The 12,509-nt window shown below is 43.8% G+C and overlaps 1 protein-coding gene across 1 annotated transcript in view; it reads left to right on the forward strand.

Moving 5' to 3' along the window:
- Nucleotides 1–12,509, forward strand: part of RAB31 (RAB31, member RAS oncogene family) — a 118,001-nt gene that overhangs the window by 66,503 nt on the left and 38,989 nt on the right. Inside the window, exon 3 of the mRNA XM_069468272.1 lies at nt 4,669–4,750. Within this exon, the coding sequence (XP_069324373.1) occupies nt 4,669–4,750 (82 nt within the window). The remainder of the gene's footprint in view (nt 1–4,668; nt 4,751–12,509) is intronic.

The raw sequence follows: 12,509 nt of genomic DNA on the forward strand, positions 1-12,509 counted from the left end.
GGATGTGGCCATAGCATCCTCTCAGGACAGTGGGCACGCCTGGACCTTGCTCAGAGCACTTTCTACAGGGATGTGATGTTGGAGAAGTACAGGAACCTGGTCTTCCTGGCAGGAAACTGTCTCCTGACCTGAATGTTATCTTCACGTTGCCACAGGGGGAAGAGCCCTAGGCGGTGGAGAGCCAAATGAAAATAGCAAAAACATCAAAAGGGTGGGAATGTATCAGAGACGTGATCACAGTGATGCTGCAGCTCAAACAGAAATAAATGCAAAGCCCCCATCGTGAGGGGCAACTCTCATCTGGTTTCTGGGAACTAACTCTCTGCTTCCTTCTCTGTGAAAGGTATCTTTCCTAAATGTGTGATCAAGGAATTACTCCCAAAAGGGAAAAGTAACACATGATAAGTATTCCACACAGTGTCATTGGAAAGACATGAAAGCAATGACATTGAAGACTTTTGCTTCAGGGTAATCTGGAAAAATAGCCAGGACTTTGAGTGTCAGTGGAGAGATGATGAAAGACGTTACAAGAGTGCCTATGACCAGAAAAGAAAATCTTTCTGGTAGAAGGACCGACATGAGAGGCAACATGAAAGGATGCAGGTCACATGCCTATTAAAAGTCAGCTTCGATCAAGCTTTGTATCACAGCTGCCTGAGCTGCAACTATTTCAAGCTGAAGGGAAAATTTACGAATGTAATCACTTTGAGAAATCTATCAATGATGGTTCCTTAGTTTCACCACCCCGGAGAATTACTTCTAGGCTCAAAACCCATATTTCTAATAAATATGAGACTGTTTTCATTTATTCTTCATTATACAAGAACAGAAGGCACATCAAGGAAAAACCTTAGAAATATAATGAGTGTGGCAAAGTCTTTAATTATGCCTCTCATTGCACTATACATCAGATAATCCATTCTAGAGAGAAACGATATAAGTGTGATTTATGTGGCAAGGTCATTAGTCAAAAAATCAAACCTTGCACTTCATCAGAAAGTTCTTACCAGAGAGAAACCTTAAAATTATAACGAGCGTGGGAAAGTCTTCAGTCACAATTCACTCCTTGCACAACATCAGAGAATTCATCCTTGAGAGAATCCTTACAGACACAATGAGTATAGCAAACCCTTCATCATGAGTTCAAGCATTAATTGACATCAGAGAGTCCGTACTGGAGAGAAATCATATAACTGTAATGTATGTGGCATAGGCTTTATCCAGGTTTCATAACCCACTAGACATCAAAATAGACATTTTTGATGGAACCACACCAATGTAGTGTGCATGCTGAGACTGTTACGCAAGGGTCAAAACTGTAGAACATCAGAGGACTCATACAAGGAATAACTCTGCCTTTAGTTCTCCAAGATCAGCTTTTGATGTTTCGTACTACAGAACAACTATAAGTCAAAATATTAAAACTCATGACATGATATATATCGAAGATACCAGGATGTTTGGAAATGACCAGCTATCTTTGGATTCTAAGATATTCAATTATTTGACGTTTCTTGAAAAGGCTACTTTACTATTCATGACTTTCAAACTGAACTTAGAAATACAAGGGACTAATATCCAGAATATACAAGGAACTCAAACTCAATAGCAAAAAAATAAATAATCTGATTAAAAAATGAGCAAAGGATCTGACTAGACACTTCTCAAAAGAAGACATAAAAATGGCCAAGAAGCATATGGAAAGTGCTCACTGTCACTAATCATCAGGGAAATGCAAATCAAAACCACAAGGATATATCTTACCCCAATTAAAATGGCTATCATCAAAATACATAAAAAAAAAAAAACACTGTCAAGGACGTGGAGAAAAGAGAACTCTCGTACACTGTTGGTAAATTAAGCACTGTGTAAATTAGTACAGCCATTATGGAAAACAGCATGGAGGTTTCTAAAAAAACCTGAAAATTAGAGCAACCATACAATCCAGTGGTTTCACTACTGGATATTTATCTAAAGGAAAAGAAATCAGTATATCACAGTAATACTGGCATCCCTGTGTTTATTGCAGCTCGATTCACAATAGCCAAGACATGGAATCAACCAAAGTGTCCACCAGTGCATAAAGAATACACCCTGGAATACTATTCAGCCACAAAAAGAAAGACATCTTGTCATTTGTGGCAACATGGACAAGGCTGGAGGACATTATGTTAAGTGAAATAAGCTCAGTGCAGTAAGATCAATACTGCCTGTTTTCACTCTTACACGGAAGCTAAAAATGTTGATCTCACAGAGTAGAGAGTAGAATGCTGGTTACTAGAGTCTGGAAAGGGCAGGAGAAAGAAGGATAGGGAGAAGATTGTTAACTGACACAAAATTATAACTAGATAGGAGAAATAAGCTCTAGTGTTTTATAGCACACTATGGTGACTATAGTTAGCAATTTATTATGTATTGTATATTTTCAAGTAGCTAGAAGAGAGCATTTTGAATGTTCCAAACACAAAGAGATGATAAGTGTCTGAGGTTATAAATTTGCTAATTACTCTGATTTGATCATTACTCAATTGCAAACATGTATGGAAATATTACTCTGTATCCCATAAATATGTACAATTATTGTGTATCAACTAAAAATAAAAGGGAAAAAAGAACTGAATGAATGAACCCATAAAAAAAGTGGCATAAAAATAATTGGGAGGGCATATACCAACTTACTAGCAGAGACTGGGCTAGGTGGTAAGACATGGTTGATTTTTATTTCCTTCATTTTCATTTTTTGAATTTCTTTTTTGTGAGGTATATATTGCTTTTATAATGGGAAAAATAATAAAGGTATTAACATTTTTGGAATGTATTTGCTCTAATCAGTAGTCTAGGATGTATATTTTAAGCACTTTTAAAGAAACAAAGTAATAGATGTGGTTTTTTTGTTTTTTGTTTGTTTGTTTGTTTGTTTTTTGAGACAGAGTCTTGCTCTGTTGCCTGGGCTAGAGTGCGGTGGCGTCAGCCTAGCTCACAGCAACCTCAAACTCCTGGGCTCAAGCGATCCTCCGGCCTCAGCCTCCCGAGTAGCTGAGACTACAGGCATGTGCCACCATGCCCGGCTAATTTTTTCTATATGTATCTTTAGTTGTCCACCTAATTTCTTTCTATTTTTAGTAGAGACAGGGGTCTCACTCTTGCTCAGGCTGGTCTCAAACTCCTGACTTCAAGCCATCCTCCTGCCTCGGCCTCCCAGAGTGCTAGGATTACAGGTGTGAGCCACTGCACCCAGCCCTAGATGTGGTTTTGATAATACTGGATCACATCATTTAGAAAAATAGTTAGGATTTCCATTTAGGGCAATTGCAGGTCGACAGAACACTCTATTAGCCTTTTGGTTTGTTGTGGGGGTAGTGTGGGAATTGCAGGGACATACACTTTTCTCCTTGGGACCTCTGTAATCGGCCTCTTATTCTTGGGAGAATTAGAGGTTGAGGGGCCAGTACTGTGATGAGTGCTGTGGGGCGGGCTGGGTGGGGCCATATGCAAGTAAGGGAAAGACAGCCTGACCCCTCGCCCCTAAAACTCCGGTGTGCATCTCCTAAGAATAAGTCCATAGTGAGGATACCATTATCATACCTAGAAAATTAATTTGATTCAGTAATATCTTACATATAGTCCAAATTTAAATTTCTGCGATTATCCTTAAAATCTCTCTTAAAGATGTTTTCCCCATAATCTAGGATCCAGCCAAGGCTCATGTATTGCATTTGGCTGTTTTATCTCTTTCCTCTCAATCTAGATTCTAGAGAAATCTTCCTGCCTTTTGTTTGCTTTTCATGACATTGACTTCTATGAAGCATTCAGGCCAGCTTGTCTTGTAAAATGTGCAACATTCTACATTTGCCTGATATTTCCCTTAAATTCAGATTAAATATTTTTGGCCAGAATGCTACATAGGTGATATATCTACTTCTTATTCCTTCGCTTCAGGAGGCTTCTCATGTCAGATTGTCCCACTATTGGGGACGCTTGCTGTTTTTTAATGGATGGAAAACTTTATCTCACAGAAGAAAAGTCAAGACTATTAAACATTCCTTGTGTTTTTATACCTTTCCTGAGCACAGGGTAAATTATTAAGAGTAAATATGCAAAAAAGAAAATAGCAAATGTTTCATGATCTTCAAAGATTTTAAAATCTTATTTTCTTATAGAGAAAACATAAATATTTGTTAAACAATCGATCTTTATCTTTGCATTTATGCAGTTAGGTTGGGACTTAGATACAGTATTATGTTAGTTGCTACTAGTGCTGGGTTCATACCAGCGTAGGTAAATATGCAAGGCAACTTTCCTTTTGTGCCATTGCAAGGCCAAAACCATAACATGCCAAAATACCAGCTGCCTTTTTGACTCTTAATTGTTGTAGTAAGCTTTTAAAATCCAAGCTTATATTCTTTGCTGAGGTCTGGGAAGTATTATCCTAGAACAATTGAAGCTAACAGGTTTGGAAAACAGAGTCTTCTAAATGCATTCTTTGTTTTGTTTTTAAACTCCTGGTTGGACTAAGAAAATGCAGAATATTTTCTTTTGTCTTTTAGTGGTTCCCTAGGACAAGAGCTTTTTGAGTCGGCTGAGGACAACATTAACTTACTTGTTTGACTCATGAATGTTTGTGAAGAGACCATGCAGTAATGTGGGGATGCTGACTCTCTTTTTCAGGGCATCTTTTATGACCAAAACTGTGCCTTGTGGAAATGAACTTCACAAGTTCCTCATCTGGGACACTGCTGGGCAGGAACGGGTGAGTATACGCTGTTGTTGGCTTTCTAGTGAACATACGGAGATCAGTTTCTAAAGGTTTCTTTGTATCAGGCAAGACTCTAGTGGTTGCAAGTGACAGAAATCTAGCTTGAAATGATTTAAGCAAAGAAGAAATGTCCTCTTCAGGTATGTGCAAAGTCTAAAGGTACCTCTGGTGAGGCAGGGCTGAGTTGCGGTGTCCTGGTGTATGGTCCGAGGCGCCCGTCTCTCTTGATTTCTTTCCATGGGTGCAGTTGTGGTTGCACTCTGGATTGGCAAACCCACCCTCCCTCCTTTCCCCAGGGGTGGCGAGGATGGCTCCATTAGCGACTGCACACCCACGTTCCGCCTCCTCACCCACCCCACAAGGGGGAGGACGCACCTCTCCTGCAGGGGGCTGGGGGGGGAAACACACGTGTCAGCGCCTGTGCGTTCCCACCGGCCGGCCTTGGGTCACGCCTGCACCCCGGAACCGAAGGCAGCGGTGTTCGGGGTGCTTTGGTGCCCCCGCTGTAAGGCCAGGTGGTACACGGAGCCCTAGAGGTGGGGCCTGTGTCCCCGCGTCTGAGCCGCACTGGCTGGGAAGTCAGGTAGGCCCAGTTCCCCTAGGAGAATCCAGCTCTCTTACTGGAAGTGGGCTAACGGATGCCGGGACCAGAAACAGCGTGTGACTTCGCTCCTATTTTTAATTCTATTTGTGGAAAATACTTATGGAGAAGATTATACATTTTAGAAGCTCATGCCTTTAGATTTAAAAAAGGGGAATAACAAATACCATCACAAATAACAGGGTGTTGTGTTAAAGACTCAACTGTATGTTACCAAAATCGAAAGGGGTGGCCAGAGTAAATCTCACGCAGAGACACCAATACCTTGTCTCAACCGAGAGCTTTCAGCTGGATCAAAATTTTGATCAGAGCTGGCGATTATGGAGTAAAATTGATTGAACTTCCCTTGTCTGATCCAAACTCAGATGTCGCCTTCTCTACCTGCCCTGGTTAAATGTCGCCGCCTCCTTTTCCCGCCCCGCTCCATTCACTTCCTGCCCCATTTCCCCCCACAGCTCTTATGTTCTAATAGAGCATTTGATTCACTTATTGATTCTGTTTATTGTCTCTCTCTAAAAGGAATAATCCAGGGTTCAGGATAATCCATATTTCCTAACAAGTGTTATTATTTTAATAGTTTATATAATTTTCATCTTATCTAAATCCCCCTTTAAAACTAAAGTTCCCACATTTGTAGATTAAGGCATTTTAAACACTTTTCTTTAAAAAATTAGGATGAATCTTCTGGCCTACAAATGCTAACCTCATTACAATGTCTTCTATTTTGGTGCTAAATTGAGAGCACAGACTTTTGTGCGCAGGAAGCCACTGCCTGGGGCACCTCTTTAACTCTGGTCGTCAGCAACCCCCGAGATTCCTCAAATGAGGTGGCAGATTCAAGGAAAAATGTCGACTTAGGAATCTCACTTCTTTCCATACGTGTATGTTCTTTGTGCTGATCTGCTAGGTTTTTGTTTGGATTGTTAGTTTAAATTAAAGCAGAGAGATTTTCTTGCTCCCCTTTTTACCATTGGCCATGAAGTAGTTGTTTTTGCAGCTGCCTTTAATGAGCATAATAAGTCAGTTTTACAAATAGCTGGCTTAGTATTAGCAGCACTACTGCTTCTGCTGTGGCCGGTGTTTCCTGATGACTTGCTGTGTTCCACACGCTGTTCCGAGTGCCTATGTGCACCCGTGCACTGGGCCCTCCCAGCAGCACTGTGAGGTAGAGATTGTTATTATTCCCATTCACAGGTGAGGTCATTGAAGCACAGAGAGGTTAAGTAACCTGCACACGATCACACAGCTAATAAGGTGTAAAGCTGAAAGTTGAATCCAGCAGTCTAGGTCCTGAGCTTTATAGCTTTATTTTGATAGAAAAATCACATGAAAGCCATACAGTTGAAAGTAAAATTATCCAAACCCCCACCACCAGATACTTTGACTACTGACATTAGATGAACATTCTTCAGATGTCTCTATGTGTGTCGATAATTTTTTATCAATGGGATCATGATGCTTTATAACCTCTTTTCATTTGTAATTACAGTGTCACTAAGGAGAGATTTCCATGTGACCTAAACAGACTATTTGACATTTACTTATCTACTGTAATGGAATATTCAAGGGATTGACTGCTTTTGATGATATTTGGCCCTCTGCCGACATGAGTATTACAGTATTTGTCCCAAAGAAAAATAGCAATGGAAAATTTTCAGACGGCTATATTTCTAATTGTCATTGTTTTTCCAAAAAGTTGATTATTAGAGGTTATAGACATCTGTGACTTCTTTGATACATCTGTAATTTTTAAAAGTGCAGGTATTGTGTGTGCCAGGAATGACTCCATAGTACTGATATTTGTCCTTTATTCTCAGGGGATGAGGGATTTAATTTTGGATAATAGTTGCAAGTGAATGATTTCAGAATCTGGACTTGTGGAGGGTGTGTGAGTGATGTCCACAGGGCCTTTGTAGTCATCTGATCCCCTAACCCTGGAAGGCTTGATTTAGTTATCCTCGGGCTGTCCTTGCCTGGTGTCCCTTGGTGGAGTCTTGCATCTCTCCAGTGTTGGCAGTTTTTCAATTGTTTTGGCGGCTCGTTGCTGGCTTTAATTGTGCTTGTAATGATGTTGCCTAATGTTTGAGCTAAAAATAAATTCCCTGCTGTTGCTTGTGCCTATCGCTATTTGTTCTGTCTCATTAATTATTGGAGTGCGGTGAATTTTAGTATACCTCCTTATCTTTGTAGAAATCTGCCCCGTCCTCCTTGTTTTCATAATTTTAAAGAAACAATCACTTTGGGTTTATGATTTGACAACATAAAGACATAGATTTCTCCATCCTCAAAGGGGGATGATGCTCAGCTCCGTGCTTTGCATGTGCTAATGACTCGATGACTCTATTTATGGAGCGATTGCACCAAGTTCTGCCTGTCGCACGCAGTATTCGCGTCGGTGTCCTGTGTACTGCCCATACTAACTCTGTCTCATATTCGTGGCATAAATTTGCATTCTTCAAAAGTTATTTTCCCCTCTGAACACCGCACATCTAACAAGGATCCTCCTCCTCCTTTCCTTCTTTGTATAAGATAGATAGTGTTCATTCTTGCTATGCTGTCTGAATTTTGCCATTTTCGTCCAACCCTGGGTCACAGGCATCCTGTCTCAATCTTTCAGTGGCTGTGGGGTAATCCAGGGAGTGCCTCTATAAAAAAAAGTCTTTTAAAATTTATCCATTTTTCAATTGACCGTTGAATCCCTTTTGTTAGAAGCTTAACAATTTCAAGATTCGCGCATTCAGTTTGCTGGTTCCACGAGCGCTGTGGGGAGGGCGACAAGTACCGCTCGGGTCGCTGTGTTGTGCGGTCGGCGTGGGCTTTGCGAGGTGGTGACCCCGGCCTCCCGGGCACGTTATTGTGCCGGCTGGTGTTTCACACCAAGCCGTGAAGAGAGCACGGCAGCAGGTGAGTGGCGCCTCCGGGAGGGCGTACACAGGACACCGCAGGCCGGTCCTCGGGAGACACACAGGGGTTGACCCGCCCAGCTCTGTTCCAGAGCCCGGAGTCGGGTCGGAGAGCGGCCGTGATGAGAGGACCCGGAAAGAACACTGGCGACAGTCAGACTCAGCTTCCTGCAGAAGGAAGAACTGGGGCGATCGTTCGGTCTACCAGGTGCCCCCATTGGGTGCTCTTGCTCTGTGTACCCAGGAGGGCCAACTTCGTCCAACCTGGAACTTTCTTCAGACATCTCTCTTCAATCTTTTCTCTGAGCTGTACTTCTATGCAGACCAGGAAGTTCCATCCAACACACATTTCCTGTTAAGAAACCTGAAACCGTAGAGGTGCTGTTTGACATTTCATGGCTCTCACAATGTATTTATTACTTCCTCTTGCCTGGGGTGAATCCCTCCCCTCGCTGGAAAACGGTTTCTAAAAAGAGCCCAGGGAAGGTGAGCGGTGGTGGTGGATCCTGTTACTGCTTCCTCTCCTTCCCTGTGCTAGACTCACTCAAAGCTTCCGTCCCTGAGCTTTTTTTCCTCATTCTCTGATTTCCCCTAGAAGCAGCTGAGCTATGCTTTCGTCTTTTCTGGTTAATTTATCCTGGAGATTTAATGGTTAGAAATCACGTTAACTGAAAATGTGCTTTTGTCCGCGTTTGTTTCTGTGTTGACCGTCGTTATGTGGAGTATTGCTAACCTCTTTTCTCTGTCTCTCTCTGTCTCTCTCTCTCTCTGTTTTTTGAAACTGAGTCTCATTCTGTCACCCAGGCTGCAGTGCAGTGGCCCAGTCACAGCTCACTGTAACCTTGAACTCCTGGGCTCAAGTGATCCTCGTACCTCAGCCTCCCGAGTAGCTGGGACTACAGGTGTGCACAACCACACCTGGCTAATTAAAAAAAATTTTTTTTTGTAGAGATGGGGGTCTCCCAGTGTTGCCCAGACTGGTCTCAAACTCTTGGCCTTAAGTCATCCTCCTGCCTTGGCCTTCCAAAGTGCTGGGATTACAGGTGTGAGCCACCACACCCAGCCTCTTTTTTTTTAAACAGTTTTATTGAGATCTAATTCACATACTGAACAACTCATGCATTTAAAGTGTGCAGCTTTGAAGTGTTCAATAGGTACTGTGGAATGAATGAATGCATTTGATACACAGCTGTACCTTAATTACATCAACATAAGCAATGTTGCATTTCAGAGAAGCAACATGGGAGTGGTAAAAGCGTGGAATTTGGAGTCAAAAGCCCTGTTCAAGGTCTAGTTCCACCATATAAGAGCTGTGTGTCTTTGAGCAATTCACTTAACCATTCTGAGCCTCAGTTTTCTCATCTGAAGAGTGGGAACAAGCCTGTTTTCTCTACCTGCTTTCACAGGCTTATTAACTTTTATTACATGTGTTCAGTCATTAAATATTTGTTGAGTCCCAGAGAGGGGTTTGGGGAAGGTGGCAGTTGAGCAAAGGTGTGAATGAAATTAGGGCTGGGCTTGTGGCTGTCTAGTGGAGGACAGCCCAGGCTGGGAGAAGGTTCTGGGCAGGTGCGGAGGCTTGGGGGGCTGCATGCCCAGGGAGCAGCGAGAAGGCCAGGCGGCTGGAGACAAGCAGGAGAGGGGCTCGAGAAGGGACCAGGGCCCACGTGACCTGGGCCTTAGACATTGCAGTATGGAGCTTGGACTTTATACTTAGTAAGTTAGAAGGATTTTGAACAGGAAAGTGACACACTCTGACTTACACATGATAAGTTAACATAGGATGATATCAAGTATTTGCCGAAAAAGACCGCAGTGGTGGGGTGGGGTGGGTGGGAGCTGAGGGGAGAGTGGCGAGGAAGCCGGGGGTCTGTGTTGTGTCAGTGACACTCTTGAAGCCAGGGGATGAGAACACGGAAGCTCGTCACCCCATGCTCTCTCCTTGTGGGGATGCTTGAGACTTTCCACAACAGAAAGCTAAAAATAAATACATCCTATGGTATATGCAAATGAATATAATCCAGCAGTTAAAAACGGGATCCTTCTGGCAGCTGCATGGCTGGCCTGGTGGCCCTTGCAATACCTGAACACTCTCATGGAGACTTCTGGGCATCCAGTTGGGGCAAGACGGACTTTGCTTGGGCAGGAGGGCGGTGGGGCTGGTCTGAGGCGTGCAGGATGGCCCCGAGGGCGTGCAGAGAGCAAAGTGCCAAGTCTGGGGCACCTGGCGGGTTGGGATACTTGAAACCACGTGCTTTTGAGTGCATTTGGTGGGATTCGGGTCTGTTCGGAGGCCTCCTCAGGGCGGCGCAGCAAGGATGCGGTCTCGTTCTGCGCTGTCTTGAACTTGGCATGCTTCCCGTGACGGTGAGGGATTAGGAGGGGCGAGACCAGACCAGCCTGAGCGGAGTGGAAGAGAGGGAGAGACACAGCCAACCTTCCATGATCCTGGTGGCCGTCTTGGGCTTTTTCCCAAACACACAACAGCAGCTGTGTGTGATGCGCAAAGATGATGCCTACCTAGGAAGGGGGTGGGCGTGGTTCTGGGCTTCTGGGAAATTGCACTTGCTTGCCAACAGGCAGGAATATGAGCTGAGGGTCACTGCCCTGGGGCAGTTTCATGGGTGGGAAAAATGCATTTCTACAGCATATCAAATCCTCAATTCTGTTTCATACAATATTCTAGGGACTGGAATATTGTAGTTTGTTATATTATCTTTTAAAAACACTAATGTATGCTCTCTGCACAACACGGCCCTGTGGGAAGCTGTTTGGATTTGTGTCATTTCATTTCCTGCTGCAGAGGGTTTGTCCCACACCCTGCCAGAAAGGAGGCGGCCCCTCGCAAGCCCTGCTTCCTCCTGGTGCTTGTGCTTCAGCCCTGGATCCCCAACTGCTGAGAAAGCTCTTTGGCTGTAATGACGCATTAAAAGAGAAGGGAAAGGGCGGGGGAGGCGGGAAGGAAAAGAAAACGACATCTCCATCGAAAAGTGATGTGTCAGGTTAAAAACTTTTTTTTTTGGAATAATTTGGAAATAGTAAGGCAAGTAGTGGTCCGCCTATATTGCCATTATTCAAAAATCGCCATCATTGTCATTAACAGTTTGGCCTATTGTCTCCCAGCCTGTTTTCTGTTCAGCTCTTCCTATGGGGTTTTAGGACGTCTGAGCAGGCATATTAACTAGGCCCTCTGCTGTTCTGTGGAGAGAGAGAGGTCTATGGAGAAATGGGAAGCATTCTTCTGAATGACACAGAAAGGACATTCAGTAATGTGTTTTTCCATTCAACTTTTGCCAGCTGAGAATGTTGGGAATTTCAGGAATTTTCCTCTACCACTGCCCTCTTTGTTTGAATCCTAATGGGCCTCAGGCTCTTTTTGGCTTCTGCCCCTGACTCTCCCTGGCCTTGGCCTGGGGAGGGTGAGAATTTCTGCTTACAGGCCGGTCCCCAGGGCAGGGCAGAGGTGGAGTCACAGACCACCCTAGGCTCTCAGACCGTGCCTAAGCGACTCACCAGGGACAGAGCGTTCTCTGAAAATCATAATCCAAAACTCATCCCTGCGAGTTCCAGGATCTGCTGCCAGACCATTCTGGCTCGGATAATTCTCATCTGCGGAGGCAGAGCCCAGCTGGAGCTCTGCTTGTTTGGAAACTTCATGTATTTTCTACCACTGCTCATTCCTGACTTGCAGAATTTTGCTGCTTTGGAATTTATGATGCCACAAACCTGCATTTAAGGAACTTTGCTGAAGGCAGACTGGGTGGTCTGAAGGATCAGGAGATTTCCTGGAATAGTACTTCCCAGTGTGCTGTGTGTGTATGGGTGTGCTGTGTGTGTAGGGGTGTGCGGTGTGTGTACGTGCACACACAGGGTAGTGCAGGGAGGGGAGAGGCGTGTAGCACAAGGAAGCCACTCAGAAAGGCAAGAGCAGGGCACGGCCAGAGGTTGTCACGGAGCTGGAAACCTCAGCCATCCTCTCCACCCCACCCCCACCTCTTCTCCATGTTACAAAATATGAAAACCAGGGTAGAGCCAGCCAGGCCAGGCCTCAGACTCTCTGAGTCTAGTTATCTTCATACTGTGCCCTAAGGTGGGTCCTTATCACACTTTGTCCCCTGATGTTAAGAAATACTACCTGAAAAAAGGTAAACAAACAAACAAACAAAAAACAAACAAACAAACAAAAACAATGAACGGAAAATTCTTATTTAAAACCAAAATAAATAGGGTTGTTTACTGTAGAAATTTT

Source organism: Eulemur rufifrons, chromosome 5 (genome assembly GCF_041146395.1).
Source record: "Eulemur rufifrons isolate Redbay chromosome 5, OSU_ERuf_1, whole genome shotgun sequence".
Classification (NCBI taxonomy): domain Eukaryota; kingdom Metazoa; phylum Chordata; class Mammalia; order Primates; family Lemuridae; genus Eulemur; species Eulemur rufifrons.